General features: G+C 33.0%; 2 protein-coding genes across 3 annotated transcripts in view; one reads left to right on the top strand and one right to left on the bottom strand.

Annotated features, from left to right (window-relative positions):
- The window catches only part of LOC134242872 (serine/threonine-protein kinase SBK1-like), a 444928-nt gene that overhangs the window by 176369 nt on the left and 251168 nt on the right, over nt 1-17391 (top strand). The window lies entirely within an intron of this gene.
- The window catches only part of LOC134242863 (protein CLEC16A-like), an 81304-nt gene that overhangs the window by 23989 nt on the left and 39924 nt on the right, over nt 1-17391 (bottom strand). For both annotated transcript variants that reach the window (XM_062725020.1, XM_062725021.1), the window contains exons 20-21: nt 15392-15434; nt 13954-14065 (exon numbers count right to left, since the gene is read on the bottom strand). In XM_062725020.1, the coding sequence (XP_062581004.1) occupies nt 13954-14065; nt 15392-15434 (155 nt within the window). The remainder of the gene's footprint in view (nt 1-13953; nt 14066-15391; nt 15435-17391) is intronic.

Below are 17391 nucleotides of genomic sequence, written 5' to 3'. Positions count from 1 at the left end.
GGCGTTATAAAGAGAATTTTATATAGCAGGAAAAACGTTCTTGGGAAATCATGGCGGTATTGCGAAAATGGCGATGAATTGAATGGCGATAATTCGAGAATTGACTGTAATTAAATCCAAACTTTTGCACCTGCGTTATGTTTCATAATTAAACATTGAGATTTTTTTGCACAAAATTAACTGAGACAGCTTGATGAAATGCACATCAAAATGCAATAAAACACAGATATGCTGCACACCTTGTGGGACAGCCTATATACATTCATCTATAGATGTATCATTAATTGTTTGATCACCTGTTTGTATTTCATTACATTTCTTTGTAAGCGGGTGTCCAAATAAGGACCTCTTTATTTTAGTTAATCTAACTACTGGTACTTCAATTGAAATCATAGTAACCTACCAAATTGCATTCATTGCTTTTAATATAAAAATCTCTAGGACCATTTTTCTCAGTAAAGCAAGTACCTATCAAACTTCTAATTTTAATTCACACTTTATACGTTGACATCAATTTCCAAATTTTCTCTGTAACCCTCCCAGCAACTGAGAATTTTGTATCTAGTGTTTCTTGGTAATGATGTTATGCAACATGATAGCTATTCAGGTCAAGGGTTGAGCTTTGAACAAACATTTGTGCTAGCATTTCTTTGGAACCGTTTATTTGGAGAGACATACTGGTCCTTCACCTTCACAAACTGATATTTAATGGCATTTACTTGTAAAAGTTTTGGTCTCTCAAAATGACCAAACATATCAATATTATCCAATGTTATGTCATCACATTGTTCCTAGTGGATGTAGATTGGGCAAAGCTAGTATTTACTCATCTGAAAAGAATGTAGGAGCACCGCCAAATTAATTACAAGAATCCAGAGCCCAGTTCTTGTATTAAAAATAAAGCAATTCAATAAAAAGGCTTGGATTTTCAAAAGGTTGTGTCAATTGATTAATTGTATGTTGTTTAACATCCCCTTTGAATTCCCCCCCCCACTCTTATTGAGACATTTTGTGTTTGTGGAGGACTTCAAGCTCAGACCTATATAGGACCACTGATCAGTGAGGGTTTTTTTTATCATGCCAAAGCCTACTGAGACATGAACCACAGTTTTAAATGGCCTCATCCTAAAAACCCACTGTTTCAAGAGCAAGTTCATGTCACAGTGTTACAACTGTAAGAGTCTAGAGTGATATGTATGCTGAACTTTCATGTTGGAAGAAAGTTCCCCATTGATTACTTAATGTAAATTATGATGTGTTTCATGACAAATACAAGCTAGCATCTCCTGCATTGATCAAAAGGAGTTACTTTAAATTATTTAAGTTGTCATTTATTTTGTTTGCAAGCCACATTCAAAGGGCCCAACTATCAGTGAAAAATGTTTATTTCAATACTGATCTTCATATGACTATATGACCATACATTATGGAAATAGCAACCATTTTAATTCTATGCAATTAAAGTTATTAAGAGGAATTTTCAGGGGGCATGGGGAGTATGAAATGTATGAAACAATTCCCAAGTAAAATTCCAACAATAAACAGAAAAAAATTCACATTATAATCAAGAATAATGGAGGTTCACGTCTCCAAAAACAAAGGAGATTGTTCAACCATAAGCATGTTATCTAACAATTCCGAAAAACAAGCCTACCACAAAATGTCAACAACCCCTACCTAGGTTGTATGACTGAAAACATCTTGCAATTCTCTGAAGGGTTTTTCTTCTTTTTTGGAATTCATAGAAGGGAAAAATTCTGATGTTCTCTAAAAAATTAAATATCATGAAATTTTAATTCACTGATTTTAATGAATACAAAGTGTCTGGTTGATGCATGCAGTTAGGCCACACAAATTAATTCTATTATTATCAACATCCATCTCTTCCTGTCTTTTTACATTTTTTTTTCATTTTATAAATTTTGGTTTAAAACTTAGTGTAAAACTTAGTTTTTCAGATATTATAGAGCTTACCTCAATGGATGTTTTTGTAAAGAAAGGCAAAGTCCCACACTAAACTAATAGTATGGTAATGCACATCCCAAGATACAACTGTTTACATTTATGAAATTTTAATCTGATGGGGTTTGCAATTACTTGGGAATGGACTGACCTGGTATTCAAAAAACTTCAATGTAGTCACTTATCCAGAAAGTGTAATTCAAATCCAACATTTGAAGCAAGTTTGAATGTGTTCATATGTTGATGCACTATCCCTGCAAGTTTGGTTCAGATAGGCCTTATAGTTTCTTGGTAATAGACTTGCACAGAATACTTGAACCTAGCTGGTCCATTACCTGGAAATTGCAAGTCCAATCCCGCATCCAAATCAAGCTTGGTAGTGTATACCTCCATAGATTTCTCATCTTTGTAAGTTTGATTAAGATACAACAAAAAGTATGAACCTGCTCCAAAAACATCAACCTGGTCCTTCTTTTGCTGAAATTGCAGCATCTGAAACCTTGACTGGTACAATGAAACATATCAGAAGCATCTTCAATGCATCTCTTATTTTAAAAGTACTTTTTAAAAAAGAAAACTGTTCCAAACTTTAACCTGGGACATTGATGCCAATGGTAGCATACAAGTTCTCCCCAACTTTGTTCAGGTAAGCTAAAATATAATGCTTGCCTATCCAGATTTTTTTTTATAGTAAAATCTAGCTGGAAATTTACAAGTCTATATATTTTCCTTCAAGAGTAATGGATTATATTTTGTGATGTCACTCTTAGTAACTCGATCTTGAGAGAGACGTTATATAGCAAAAGAAAAGGTTTTATGATTATAAAAAGAGCTTAAACTCTTTAAAAAAATTTTTAAAAGGGCATTGTATTTGAAAAAAAAAATGGTTGGGGGGGGGGGACAAAAAAAACCCCACAATCCTACCTACCAAGTCTGTTTTTCAATTGCATGTACATGTAATAGTAAACAAACATATTTTTTCATTGGCCTACACATAAAATTTCAGACATCTTGTTTACACTGGTTTTAGTTAGATTATGCACCAGCAATATTTCTTACAAGGAGTGGTTTCTCTAGGTTATTTTCAAGATAAATTTTTCCAAAAATGTCCCTCTAAGTTTCTTTTTATTACACGGTAAAGATTAGAATTAAAACGCCTCACAAAGTCCTTGTAAGTGACGAATGCAACTGATATACAGTCAATTCTCTTTATCTTGGACTCTTTGGGACAAGGGGAAAAGTTTGAGGTATCCAAGTGCTGGAGATATTGAGGAAAAATACTTCATGAAAAAGGGCTTGAGACTTTCAAATCATTCTAACATATATCTATGGTGTGTTCCAGCTATCAGTGATTGAGATGCATGTACCAAAGAAAGTTTAGCTGTAATGGTATTAGACTGGTACATTATCATGACTGAACTGGTAAATGAAAACAGAAGGTTAATGGCTACTTTCCAGCAGTTAGCAATCACCTGCAACTTACTACAGTTGTATATATCATTAAGAGACATGTGCATCTCAGTGTAACTCATATATAATTACAGTGAAGCTTCTCCAAACCGGCCCCCCTGGAAACCAGTTCTCCCTGAACATCGGCCGAATTTATAAGTCCCGGCAAAATTTTTAACATTTCTTTACACATAAACTCTCATAAAACCGGCCACCCCTAAACCGGTTTTTTTCCAAGAACAAAAGTTAAGAAACATAAGAAATTTCCCCTCTCATACCGTCCACTTTTGATTGCAAGAAATATAACTGTCATTAAATTGGCCAGAGTTTAATAATGACCGGCCGGAGGATGAAAAATAGCCTACCCACCAGAATTCAGAGGTGTGAAAAACTGAAATGGCCTCGTTGGGTTTTCTATTTTTAACAATCTTGAAGGGGTATCATCTTGCCAGACTACGTAAATGGCCAGTCTAAGTTGAGAACATATGATAAAGCATCAATTAAACTTGAATTAATAAAATATCAAGTAACTAGTGAGTTTAAATCACAGAATGAATCAACAAATTATCGCACGCCATATTGCATCATCTTTTTAAATACACATAAGCGACCTTAGAATTGGACACTGTTAAAACATGCAAAGAAAGAAAATCAAATAAAATGTTTATCAAAATATAAATTTCATAAATAAAATAACAGAAGTTTTGCTCAGAAATGTTTTAATTATTTACTTTTCACTGAAGTAAAAACAATTTTTTTAATGACGTAAGGCCATATAAAATTAATCTTTAGATTCTCATCCCCGCCCGCCCCTCTCAAAATGTCCCGCCCCGATGTTTTTTATTTTGATTTTTGGGTATTTTTGGGTATTTCAGTAAGAATTTGGTTCAAAGTTTAAAGTTATCTCCCGTCTGTATTAAAAGTCGCGTGTCGCTATTAATAGCAAAAACGCCATGTGAAGAATGGAGAAAAATCGGCAATAAAAAAGAAGAATTTAAATGTGTAAGGAAAAGATAATTTGTCAGTATAGAGAAGGCAGAGAAGAAAAAATAGCATAAACACATATAGATACCATCACTGGCAGGAGCGAGTATGTAGAGAGATTGTAACTAAGTAAAAATAGACGAGTAAAATGACACCTGGTCAAGTTATATATAACGATCTCCAGCTGTGTGACTTTGCTTTGAAATAAACAAAATCTACAACATCGTAGACAGACTTATGAGAAGGCCTAGATTTTTCAGTAAATTATTAGAACATTTATATAGATTTTGCAAAATAAAAAGTCAATCCCTACCTCATTTTGTTCAGGGTGTGCCGTATAATGTGTATACTTGATAACTTGTTAATTAACAATAGATATTTAATTTTTAAAGCAAAAATTTTCTTTAAATATTTTTAAAAATATGAAAAGAATTAAATATATTCATATTTGCATTAAGGTAATGAAAAAAAAAAATGTTTATCAAAATTTAAATACTTAGGCCTATATAAAAATTAACAATTATAAAAAATAAAAAATGTTTTAATTATTTTTTAGCAAATTAGGATAAAAACAATTTTTTTACCTGGCCTAAGCGATAGACAGATATGGCAATGTCTTACAGGGTCTGGTTTATTTCTCGCACAGTTTGATAAAAGTAACTTTCCATGTTCTTTCTGTTCTTATTTTGGTTTTTTTTTATTTTTGTAAAAATCAGCATGTATGTCGAATATATCCTCACTAATAATAATTTACATTTTTTTAAAAACCTTTAGCATACATTACCTAATTAATAAATGTTGACAGATAATCATAACAGACACCAATTATATATTTTTCCTAGCATCCATCACATAGTTCTGCAATTCTTCAGTCTATTAGATTCTCAGGAAACCGGCCACCCCTCTAGTCCGGCCATTTTAATCAGTCCGGCAGCTGGCCGGTTTAGAGAAGTTTTACTGTATAATGAGAACGTCATTTTACTTTGTCAGGAGACAACATCAACACTGCAACAAAGGGAAGACAATTATAAACTTGTATTATTAAGTGTGGACATAATATGTGTTTCTATTGCATTGTGTGTTTTAAATGAGAATACAGCAGTGTATATCACCTTTTGACAGAATATAGTGCTAAATTAGTCATATCTCAAATTCCTCTAATTTTTAGATGTCCACATATTAGTTACAATATGTACCTTGACATATTTTCATCAGATGATTGATTGTGTAATGTGCGTTAATTATGCAATTTTAATAATGGACAAATAACAATGCTTCTTTGTAAATTTCTGTGTAACATAATCATTACTGATTCATTACAACAATTTTTTTGTTTATTTTATGTGAAATTATTATAAGATGTTAATTGTTTTACAGATATTGCATTACATAAAATGCAGTTGAAACACCTGAAATTCATAGACAACAATCAACTATTTAAAATCAATTTGACTTTACTTCAATAGTCTTTGTCAAAAAAAAAAAAACACATTACAAATTAACATTTTCTATAACATATTTTATTATATGATTGAATAATTTCCATCTCTCTGATTGGCTAAGATCCAACTATGTTAGAAAAATATTACGTTGTATTGACCTGCACGTGACGTTCCAGGTCAATACAAGGATTTATTTCCTCTACATTGATCTAAAAATAGATTGGGGAATTCCAAATTGATACAAATTGTTTTAGAAAGCTATTTAAACAATTGTGATGTTTATTTTCATGTGAACAAAACATAAGCGAATATATATTTTAGGTGAGGGTGGTAAGAGGGGATGCAGGGACCCCCCCCCCTTAGTCAGTTTTCCCTGATAATACCCCTTCCTTTCAAAATCTATCCTATAAAAAGACTGACATTATATATTTCTTTCATGGCTACTAAAATTGATTTTAAAAAAAATTTTCAAATTGATACGACTGGTAAGGTTTATTAACATTTTAATTCTGCTACTCTCATGTATTTGGCAAGGACTGAATAAAATGCAAACAAGTCATGAGCTGTATCATTTTATCAGTGAATCATATAATAAAACAATTATTGCTGTTTTTTTTCGGTCAATACAATGATTTAGCCATCTTCGTAGTACATATTCACCTCGCCCTTCGGGCTCGGTGAATATTGTACTCATTGGCTAAATCATTGTACTGATCAAAAACCAGCAATAATTGTATAATATTTACTTCTTTTTTTGTGAGTCAATGAACTCTTCTCTCAAAATGTATATTCTCTTGACATTTAGTGGAACTGAAAATAAATGATGGTATCTGAGAAACACCTAAATTAACAGATAAGATTACACATCCATCAAACTGCATTTAATTAATTAATTTGTAACGATACAATGCCAAGGTCATAGCGGTATGTTCAGATCTTTAATGCATGCTGTTGCATGATGGCTGAGCATCAATCTTGGGCCGGGCTCATTTACAGAGTAGAATGAATTTCTTACATGAATCACGTTTATACTCTGATGAAAAAATTATTTTAAAACTATCAATATAAATGATAAGACACTGACAGTGAGTTTTTCAATCTTAATACCACGGTCCGATTTTGTCAGAATCAGAATTAATCTGGTACCGCAGCTGAATGTAAACAAACAGGCCAGTCTGGTTCCCTCTCCTGCTTTACCTCGTTTGTGTAGAGAACTACGGTAACACCGATTATCAAAAATCCTTAAGCTAATGAACTATGTTCTTTGACTTATGAAGTTTTCAAAGTCATTACTACTAATGTTTATTTTATATAGATAAAACTTCGTTTTATTTTTGTTGCTTTATTTAGCGTTTGTATTATCTCAAAAGCAGTTGAGAGTAAGAACTATATTTTTGCACGTAACTTTAAAATGGCGACTATGGGGTCAACATCCTGCCTTGAACAGGATCACATAAGCCGGCAATTGCTCTTTGAGCAATAACCCGGCTAAAAATGACATTGAAATGTGAGAAGTCAGGAGGGAACATTTTAAAACAAAGTCTCAAAAAAGTTAATTGACTTAATTACTAACAGGCAACAAGCATTGTATGGACTTTTTTGTCTTTTCTATGTATTATTCATTTCAAATACTAGAAATATTTCCATAGAACATGACTGCCCCGTCGAAGGTATATGAGTAATGCAACACGAAAATTTGTATTAGTGTATGAAAGTTGATGAGAACATCTTGAAAATTTACTTTAAAATTGAAATTAAAATCTAAAAAGTTGGTTATTAGATGATAAATTCTCACCAAATAATGTATAAGTGCATTAAAGCTGTGAAGTTCAGGTCACAGGAAAGGTCAAGGTTAATTAATGTTGATGCATTTCAAAAGCTTACATCAGTACATGTATGTATTAGCATCTGAAGTTGATAAAAATATTATGTATGGTTTCTTTAAAATTGAGTAAAACAAATGAAGAAAAGTGGGGTCAAACTCACATCAGTATTTATCAGCATATTAAGTTTGACACTAAATTAGGAAAAGTGAGGTCAAGGTTAAAGGAAATGTCAAGGTCAAAAAATGTTGAAGGAGTTGAATAGCTTACATTCGTATGCATCATGATATGAAGTTTGACACTATAGTTAAATTTAAGAAAAGAGAAGTCAGGGTCAAAGGAAAGAAAGGAAAGGTCAGAGTCCAAAAATATGTTGATGCAGTTGAATAGTCTACATCTGTATTTATTAACAATTAAAGTTTGATTAACTATCTTGTATGGTATCTTTAAAACTGAGCTAAACTCTACTTCAAGAAAAGTGAAGTCAAGGTCAAAAAATGTTGATGCCGTTGCATAGCTCTTACAAATATCTATCAGCATTTGAAGTTTGATAAAAATATCTTAGTTTCTTTAAAATTGATATTTGAACTGAGCTAAACGCAAAGCAGGACAGAAGGATGGATATGGCAAACTCTATTTCTCACAGCCATATTCATTACAAGCCATAACAAATCATCCTTGGATATATTAGCTAAAAATAAACATCTTCTTTAGAAAAATTGATGAATCAGCAAAGTTATTCTCTAGTATTGCTACAGCAATGATTCACCAGTTTCTGGAAGGAGAGTAGGATGTTAATTTAATCTGAATGCAGGAAACATTAGCTAACAGAAGCAGCTAATATTTTCCTGAAACACAAGTCAGTTAATATCAAGAAGAACATTTAAAAAAAAAGACAAGAGGCCCACGGGCCTTATAGGTCACCTGAGTATTGTGTAACAACTTTCAAACAATTAACTTTGGTTCGTGTTTTAAACCAGAGGCGATGAAATTCACAATTCACAATTTTGAAAGAGGCACCATTGCTTATCATAACTAGAGGTACTGTGAGCAATGAGCTCACTAAATGATACCCCCCGCCTCCCATATGATTATAACTGATGACAAAGTCCATGTTTTGCTGTGGCCGGGAAACCCAAAATGTGTGTCGGATCAAAAAGTAAAATAGGAGATGCACAATGGCAATATATAATAAAGATTCTGTGAAAGTTTCATTAAATTTCACTCACTGGTATAAGAGGAGTTGCGGATAAGAGATGGTTACCTTAAAGCGTAACAGACGGACGGACGAACAGACGGACGGAAATCCCGATTACTATATACCCTCCCACTTTTCAAGCGGGGGGTATAATTATAAACATACCATGCTTACTCTACTTACTTAATACCCAGAGGTAGATCATAGTAACAAAGAGAAAATGCACTTCCACTTTATAACCAGTTTTGTACCTCTCCCCAAAGGAACCACTGACCCTGGGACCACATATTTCAAAATTTTGCAAATTTTATCATATAAGAGGCCCACGGTGTTACAGATCACCTGAGTATTGTGTAACAACTTTCAAACAATTAAATTTGGTTCGTGTTTTAAACCAGAGGCCATGTAATTCACAATTCACAATTTTGAAAGAGGTACCATTGCTTATCATAATTATATACTTACCATGCTTACTCTATTTACTTAATACCCAGAGGTAGATCAGAGTAACAAAGAGGAAATGCACTTCCACTTTATCACCAGTTGTGCACCTCATCCCAAAGAACCACTGATCCTGGGGTCACATATTTCAAAATTTTGCAAATTTTATCATAAATGGTTAATTAATACCAAAGAGCAGATTTCAAAGCATTAATTTATATTCAGACTATGTAACCTCCCCCCCCCCCCCCCCCCCCGACCCCGGGGGGGGGGGGGGGGGCATAAAAAATAACCATTTTGCTTCAGATGCACCTTTCTTCATCATAAATATACTTGGATCATTGGCATAAAACCCAGGAGCAAAGGAAAATATTTTCATTATATTATCAATAGAGTCCCCCCCCCCAACACCAGAACCCCTGACCCTGGGGCTATAAAATTCACAATTTTGGAAGAGGCACTCTTGCTCATCATAACTATATACTTAGTTAGTTTATTTAATACCCAGGAGCAGAGAAGAAGATTTTCAAGGAATTAATGCATTTTTACTATATAATCAATAGAGCCCCGCCCTTACACCAGAACCCCTGACCCTTGGGCCATAAAATTCACAATTTTGGAAGAGGCACTCTTGCTCATCATAACTATATACTTAGTTAGATTTTCAAAACCCAGGAGCAGAGAAGAAGATTTTCAAAGAATTAATGCATTTTTACCATATAATTAATAGAACCCCGCCCTAACACCAGAACCCCTGACCCTGGGGCCATAAAATTCACAATTTTGGAAAAGGCACTCTTGCTCATCATAACTATGTACTTGGTTAGTTTATTTAATATCCAGGAGCAGAGAAGATTTTTAAAGAAATAATGCATTTTCACTATATAATCTATATAGCCCCACCCTAGCACTAGAACCCCTGACCCAGGGGCCATGAATTTCACAATTTTGGTAGACGAATGCTCAATACATTCATGCCAACAGTTTGCCTGCTATGTCCCGGAGTAAAGAAGAAGATTTTTAAAGATTGCAATAATTTTAGTGGTTTTGGCCCCACCCCCAGGCCCCAGGGAGGCAGGGACCATGAAATTCACAATTTATATTCCCCATAGATGCTGTATACTAAATTTGGTTGAAATTGGTTCTGTGATTTAAGAGAAGAAGTTGAAAATGTTCAAATGTTAACACATGACGGACAACAAACGACGGAGTTACTCAGGTGACCTAAAAAGAAAAATGCATATTTTGATAATATTTTGAAACATTAAAAGTTTCCAAGCCTGAAATTTTTATATTTGTTTCTGCTATAAAAAATATTATAATTTAAAAAGAGAGATACTATGAAAAATTAGTTGAATTGAAATCTGTAGTTCCTTCCTCATGATCATGTTGTAACAGGAAGGAAGAATATGCAACATGCAAAACCCAGGCTACCTTAACATTAAACTGATACTATACTTACTAAGCTTTCTGGCCAAGACAAAAGAACCTACAATAATTAATCACAAGCCTTTCGCATATGGCCTAGCTCACCCAAGGCAGTTTGTTTGCCTGTCCTAATATGGGAGATAAGATGAGCCTGAAGAGTTTAAGGAAGAAATTATGATAGACCTGTCCAAGATCCAAAAACCCAGACGCCTAACATCAAGTGACCAAAAAAAAAACAAACCTATCTGATATCAACACCATCATTGATGAAGACATTTTTTTATTGGTTCTTGCATTGTCAATTGGTAAAAAGTTACTGGTGAATGGACTTCAATTTACCTATAAATTTTACAACACGTCTGTCAAAAGTTGAAATTTTCTGCCTTCAAAGTTTTTTTTAACCTTGTTTAGAAATTCCAAGACAGCCATGTATTTTCAGCTCAATACTCAGAAAAGTCATTTTAAATGGAACTCTCTGATACATGTTTGAACATTAATTAACAATTAAAGGGTACTATAATTAGCTTAATCAATTGGTTCTCTAAAATAGAATATATCAATGCCAGTATAATTCATAATCTAGTACATTGGTTCAAGCAGTCATAAACTTCATATTAATAGTGAAAAAAAACATGTAAAATCCACTTAAACACATGTAGAGCTAAAAATACAAATACTGGTAAAATCTCTTTTATGTGACCAAAAAAGAAAATCCTTCATCTCTAAAATAAAAATGTAGTAGGTGATCTTTTTAAAATTTTGAAAAATTTCTTCTCCACTTGAAATAAGAAAATCAATACAAAATGATTTGTCAGTGTCAAATTCCATTCACCTGCTTGCGTGGTCATGAAGTGCATATTATGCAATCGGATTTTTTGTTACATCAAGGAAGGTTGACTTTACATCAGAGAAAAAAAATCTTTTTCATCTTAATTTTTAAAGGCCTCTGTTCTGTTATCAATCAAAGGAAGATCTGTTCACTATTAAAATTTCAGCTCATTTTCAGAAATAAAATTGGGACTTTTTGAAAACCTCTGTTGTGAAATTTTAAGTCACACATGTGATAAATTGTAGATGCAAATATTGTAGAAAAGTCTTCAAAATACTGGTCACGAAGGAGAACATACCATACATTGCTCATCTGTTTAAAATATCAATCAAAAATCTATAATTTTAAACTTCAATTAGTACTAAATATCAAATCAACAAAGGTCTTCAAAACTCTTAATATCTGTCAAAAACATTGAATAATTTATCACATGCCAATGAACATGTTTGTTGACAACTGAATTTTTTTTTTATTTGAATCATTAACTGTCATATAAGATAAATTAGGAAGAGTCAAGCATGGTATCCAGGCCTAGTCAAAATATATTCGATCTTTCAAAGATCTATTTATGATCAGTTCAATGGATGAAAATAATTTCCTAGAAATATTTCTATTTTCACTTCATTATATTAAAACTTTTTCATTGAGAGAATACTAAGCATGGATTGAATCAATGCTTCTTTTAATGTCATGTTTAAATAGAGGGTTTCAGAGACAGTTCTCATCTGGGCTTTTCTCTTGGGAAAGAACTATTGTATTTCAAACAAACTATTGTACAAGTATAATACAAACATAAGGATTTGTGAGCTTTCTCAATGCAATCATAAGCAGAGCCAACACAAGTCCTTTAAAAACTGAGAATGAATCAGATGTCTTGGAGGGGTAAACATCCCCAGTCACACAGTTACACTCATTATGTGCTCCTCATGATTTGGTAAAGGAAACAAATCCATTGAAAATTCGACGTGAAAATAATGGGTCAGCAATGGAATAATAGAGATGTCAGTCAACATTTTGACTTAAGAACATTACTGCATTTGTGAAAAAAAAAGTTATTGTATTGACTGTTATCTCCATAAAGACTCGAACATACATTTTAACAGAGTTCTTATTGTTAACTCTTCAAAAGACTTTTAAATTTGTTGAAACAAATAAAGTCCTCCATTTAAAAAGGTTTGGATTTTCAGGCTATATTCTTTTATTATAAACAAGTTTAAAGCAAAAAAAAAAAAAAAAAAAAGAGAAAAAAAAAAAAAAAAAAAAAGAAAGAAAAAAAAAATGTAAACAATATAAATCAACAGCTGTAGCCTAACCTTTAGAGTAATAAGATCTATAAATTTTCAAATTGTTGACAATGTCATGTAAGTAAAACTATAAATCATATCCTATAGCAAATTGTCATTAATTTTGAAGCATGCCAAGATACATACATTACACAAGCATTTCCGTAAACAAAGATTTCATAAATATTCTTATTTTCATTCCCTTTAGTTTAATGTGATTTTGTTTTGAATAAATGGAAATTAATGGCCCATCAAAGTTTTCAAGTTATGAAAACCCTGTTCTCATAACTGAATGAATTTCTGTAAAATGTGTTGTGTTTATGAGTTGTTTCGAAACACAGTTAGAGCTTACAAGGTTGAATTTTTATTATCCCTAAGTAAGAAAGAATTTTTGGCTTTTGAAAGGCCCAGGAGCTGCAGCTAAACAGTTTAAAATGGGAGCTGTAGCCAAATGGTTTAAAATAATGACTCTTTATAACATCATTAAGGACAAAGCACAAAACAGCCCCAGCAGCATTTCAATATAATTCTGGTGAAAAAAAAAAATTGTAATAGAATAAGGTAGGTGAGTGTTGCATCCTGCAGCTACAACTGATTATTCGCTTGCCTTATCATGTTAACTACACATTGACTGATGGCTTACCTGTAGATAACCAACAAAGCGGACCACCCCCAGCCCAGTCTTCTGGTGTCATGTTAACTACACACTGACTGATGACTTACCTGTAGATAACCAACAAAGCAGACCACCCCCAGCCCAGTCTTCTGGTGTCATGTTAACTACACACTGACTGATGGCTTACCTGTAGATAACCAACAAAGCGGACCACCCCCAGCCCAGTCTTCTGGTGTCATGTTAACTACACATTGACTGATGACTTACCTGTAGATAACCAACAAAGCGGACCACCCCCAGCCCAGTCTTCTGGTGTCATGTTAACTACACATTGACTGATGACTTACCTGTAGATAACCGACAAAGCGGACGACCCCCCAGCCCAGTCTTCTGGTGTCATGTTAACTACACATTGACTGATGACTTACCTGTAGATAACCAACAAAGCGGACCCAGTCTTCTGGTGTCATGTTAACTACACACTGACTGATGACTTACCTGTAGATAACCAACAAAGCGGACCACCCCCCAGCCCAGTCTTCTGGTGTCGGGCTCCACTAGAATCATCTGTAACTTGTCTATAACCAGGAATCGCCTCTCCTGCTTCCTCCTGGAAAAACACCAAAAACTTAGTTAGAATGGGGAACAATTGTACACACTGTGGCTGGTCCTTGAATAACAGCTGGATTTAATCTTTGTTTTCTTGTTTTCATTCCACATTGTGTTTGGCCAACACTGTCTGTCTATTATGGTTATGTCTGTCTCTAACTTTCTTATTATCTGTCTGTCTATCATAGGTATTGCATAATAATTTGTCTGTCTCACTGTCTGTCTATCATGGACATCTATGTGTCTCTGTAATGGTTATTACCTGTCTGTCTATAATAGTTTTTAGCTGTCTATCATGGTTTACTACCTTTCCATCTTTATCAGGGCTATTAGTGGTCAGTCTATAATGGTTATTTGCTGTCTCTCTATCATGGTTAACAATCTGTCTATCTTTATCAGGACTATAAGCTGTTTGTCTATAATGGTTATTTGCTGTCTGTCTATCATGGATATCTATTTGTCTACCTTTATAGGGGCTATAAGCTGTCTGTCCATAATGGTTATTTGCTGTTTTTCATGGTTAACTATCTGCTTATCTTTAACATGGCTATTAGTCATCTGTCCGTAATGGTTATTTGCTGTCTGTCTATCATGGTTAACTGTTTGTCTCTATAATGGTTATTAGCTGTCTGTTCATACTGGTCATTTGTTGTCTGTCTATCATGGTATCTGTTTGTCTCTATCAAAGTTATTAGCTGTTTGTCTATCATGGTAAGCTGTGTGTCCATATCATGTTTTTTAGCTGTCTGCCTGTCTCTTACGGTTAACTATCTGTCTATCTTTATCAGAGCTATTACCTGTCTGTCAAAAATGGTTATTAGCTGTCTATTTATGATGGTTATTAGCTGTCTGTCTATTTCATGGCTATTAGCTGTCTTTCCACAATGCTAATTTGCTGTCTATCATGGCTATCTCCTTGTCTCTTTAATGGTTATTATGTCTGGCTACCATGATTATTTTTTAAGGAATCACTGTCTAGTTAGTGTAGTATGCCAGGGACATCAACGATAGTGGGAAACATGGGATAATTTATGCATAACGGGCTTCGCATATTAGGCCTCCTTAGCTCCTGACCTATCAACCTACCTAATTTACATTCCGGCAGAATTATCAAGAAATAAACTCCGACAACTTTCAATGAGGTATCACAGAAAAAAAATTAGAAATGGAAATATTTCTCTTTCTATTATGGTTATCTATCTCTTTTACAAAAGCTTAGGTGGTTGGGAGTATTACATGGAAGAAGGGAAGCCCCCCTCATGTTTTTAAATATAGTTGACATTTCATCATAGATATATTTGGATTGATGATAAAATAAACAACTTACGTGTCTCTCATGACCACTGTGCAAGCAATAAGGTCACTGTTATCTGAAGAAGAAAAATAATATATTAAAGACCAAGAAAAAATATTAAACCAGTGGTTATAAAAATTACAGCTTATTTTTGCTTACACTAAAGCATATTTCTTATCATACGATTAATAAATATGTAGTTTTAAGGAAAAGGTGGAAATATGGCAAATAAAATCAAGATTGTATTGCAATGAACAAAATGCATTTATCCAGGGTGTTCAGGAGACAGTTCCTGCACGCATACAAACAGATGACAGAGTGATCCCAATGTGTTCGACAGGTTAAATAAAGGGCAAACACATATATAAACAAACATATAAAAAAAGAGAGAAAAGCAGTTCTATGTTAAAATATCAGTAGTATTGACCAATTGTACTGTAATTTTATAAGTGTTACGTACTTATAACGTAAAATTTTTCATTCAAAGTTCTGTAACTGTCATATATACAATGAAGCACATTGAAGTGGTAAAATTTTCTGTGTAAACGTTCTACTTGTTTTGAACATCAATTATAACATTATGAAACGCCCATTTCTTTAGAAACAAATATTCTCGTAATGTCCAGGACACCCCGCATTCGTGACAAGCAACATGAGTTACACCGAAATGGAGCTTTAAAAAAATTAGAAGAAAGAATTTCTGCTTTTTAAACTCAAATTGCAACGAATTTGCAAACACCATGTCTACTGAAGTTAACACAACACGTTTCGATACAAAGAATTATGTTCTATTTAGTCCGTCAATTGTTGTGCTATTATATTTATGGAAAACCTGTTCTACAGATATTCCAAATTGACCGTTTTGTCCATTTCTAAAGAAATGGGCGTGTATAAGATGACAATAAACGTTCTAAAGATATCAAAACGTTCACAGAAAATTTTACCACTTCAATGCGCTTCATTGTATGTAATGGGTCAACATGGATCTTATCACATGAAAATCAGCACTCAAGTCATGAACCATAATTAATATTTAAACCTTACAATGATACTGAAATAAACACTGTTTTGGTTTTCTCTGAAGATCAGTGCATATAGGTTATCATCCAAAACTCACAGTGTGCATTATTAAATAGTTATACTTGAAATCACAGCATGATACGCATATTACTAATCATGAATTGGTTAAGATGAAAGAAAATCAGGTAGCCTTGATTAAAAGATTGACACAAATTTCAATTATCTAATTTCCATTTCTTATCATACATCTCTAAGAGACTTTACAGTGTAGGGATTGATTATAACAAATAATAACATCATATACTTCTAAACTATGTTAGAGCATAACAAATATCCATCGATCTGCAGCTTAAAATTGTTTATTGCATATTTTATGAAATAATGGAAATGCTAGTCAAAAATCAAACATAAATTATTCTTCAGACTATAAAATTTTAAGTGAGGCATGACTGCAAATTGTTGCAAATATATATATAAAAATTGAAATATAATTTTTTTTTCAATGAACATGTATAATTAGTTTTAATCATATTGTACAATACTAATTTAGTTTTAATCATACACTACAACATCAATTTGTTTTAATTAATTACACCAACTGAAAGATCTTGGACTAGCCATCAAGAACTCTTAATTTACACAAGCAACCATGAGGCCATTTCTTTTTGCCCAACTCTCAAGGGATAAATTAAGATAACTCTGCATCAGATCTATAGAGACCTCTTAGCTCCTGACAATAAACTCATTAATTTCTCTCTAATTTGACATGCAAATTTCTGCTATCAAAATTCTTCTCAGTGCTTGATAATTATGCATATATACTGAATTCCTCTCAAAGCATAAACATTTCTTACAGATTGCTGTAAAGTATATAATGAAAAAATAAGTTTTTGCTTAATTTAACATCTTTTAATAAGGATACAACTATTATTTTTACATTTTTTAGGATTATGAAATTTAGAATTTAAAAAACTTAGTTTAAAAAAATAAATCACTTTAATTAAAGGTCACAG

Source organism: Saccostrea cucullata, unplaced genomic scaffold (assembly GCF_032062105.1).
Source record: "Saccostrea cucullata isolate Sc308-1 unplaced genomic scaffold, CSIRO_AGI_Scuc_v1 ctg191, whole genome shotgun sequence".
Taxonomy (NCBI): Eukaryota; Metazoa; Mollusca; class Bivalvia; order Ostreida; family Ostreidae; genus Saccostrea; species Saccostrea cuccullata.
Note: the sequence above shows the minus strand (reverse complement) of the source record. Positions and strands in the feature narration are given on the sequence as shown.